At 30.4% G+C, this 1464-nt stretch overlaps 1 protein-coding gene across 1 annotated transcript in view; it reads left to right on the plus strand.

Moving 5' to 3' along the window:
- Positions 1–287: 287 nt before the first annotated feature.
- Positions 288–1464, plus strand: part of LOC105620206 (fatty-acid amide hydrolase 2-like) — a 7146-nt gene continuing 5969 nt past the window's right edge. Inside the window, exons 1-3 of the mRNA XM_012201711.1 lie at positions 288–455; positions 695–914; positions 1111–1328. Coding sequence (XP_012057101.1) covers positions 288–455; positions 695–914; positions 1111–1328 — 606 coding nt within the window. The remainder of the gene's footprint in view (positions 456–694; positions 915–1110; positions 1329–1464) is intronic.

Below are 1464 nucleotides of genomic sequence, written 5' to 3' on the forward strand. Positions count from 1 at the left end.
CGAAATTCAATAAGACCACCTACCAGTATTATTAACTATGTTGATTTGTGATGTGTCCACAACTATAAAACTCCTTACGTATAATAATTACGTAATACTAAGTTCTACCGTAACACATTTTACTGATTAGCACATTGTTTCCAAATATATTGTGCATGTATATTGAAACGTACGCAGATATTTCTTAAATTTGAAAAGAAAATCGGTTGAACTGAATTTAATTGTTTGTCAAATTAGTATAAAGTGTCAACTAACGCATTAACTAAATGGTACTTACTTTATAGGCAATGCTGTGGAAAATACGTATAGTGTTCAGTATTATAAATGTTATATACGATGTACTTCGTCCGATATGGTTGTTTTTTCACAAGAAACCACAAAATATTCCACCTATAACTTGTTCCATATATATGTTGAGTGCCACGAAACTCGCTAAAAAGATCAGAGAGAGAGAGGTAAAATCTTTATTACATTTCTATAAAGAATCCTTCTGCGTATAGCTTCAGCGATAGCTTTTATCGTTTTGTGCCGATTATGTATGATACATGTTATGTAATTATGACAAACTTAATTTTATTTTTGCTGTAACAATTTATTTGCTATAACAATAAATTTTACTTTGTAATATATAGGAAGGAAGTAAAAAAGTTTATATACAATGTTTAAATGTATTTAAATATATTTAAAAAAACAGATTACGAGTTCTGAAGTAGTGCAAAAATATATAATGCGTATTAAAGAAATAAATCCTTTCATAAACGCTGTTGTTGACGACCGATTCACTGAGGCGATAATCGAGGCAAGAAATTATGATCAACAATTGAAAGAGGATAAATTTGATATTAAAACTTTAGAAAAAGAAAAGCCGCTTTATGGTGTTCCAATTACCATTAAGGAATGTTGTGCTGTAAAAGGTAAGAGTAGTTTTTTTATATTGTTGCTTCAACATTTTCATCTTTACATTTTAAAGAACACATATCTAAAAAAATACACAGAAAAAAAGGCGCTATTATGTGAATTATATTAAATAAGTATTAATTACATTAAGTACACCAAATGTAAATTGTAAATCTTGTGTGTGAAGTAAATAAATGTTTACTATGATTACAGGTTGCAGTCATACAGGTTGCACTTTGTCTCGCAAAGGGATAAAGGCAGACTACGATGCCGCGATCGTCGAGATGCTTAAAAATGCCGGTGCGATACCATTGTGTGTTACTAACACGCCTGAGATGTGCTGTGGTTTTGATAGCACTAATCTACTATACGGCCGTACCTACAATCCTTATGACACTAGGTATTCGGCCGGTGGATCATCTGGTGGAGAAGTAATTCAGTTTTAATTATTAAAGATTTGAGAATCGTTTAAGACTGAAAACTTGAAGAAAAATTTATTGTCTGTCCATATAAAATAGAAGAGATAGATCGAAAGAACATATAATAATATATAATAATAGAAAACTT

Source organism: Atta cephalotes (genome assembly GCF_000143395.1).
Source record: "Atta cephalotes unplaced genomic scaffold scaffold00025, whole genome shotgun sequence".
In the NCBI taxonomy this organism is placed as follows: Eukaryota; Metazoa; Arthropoda; class Insecta; order Hymenoptera; family Formicidae; genus Atta; species Atta cephalotes.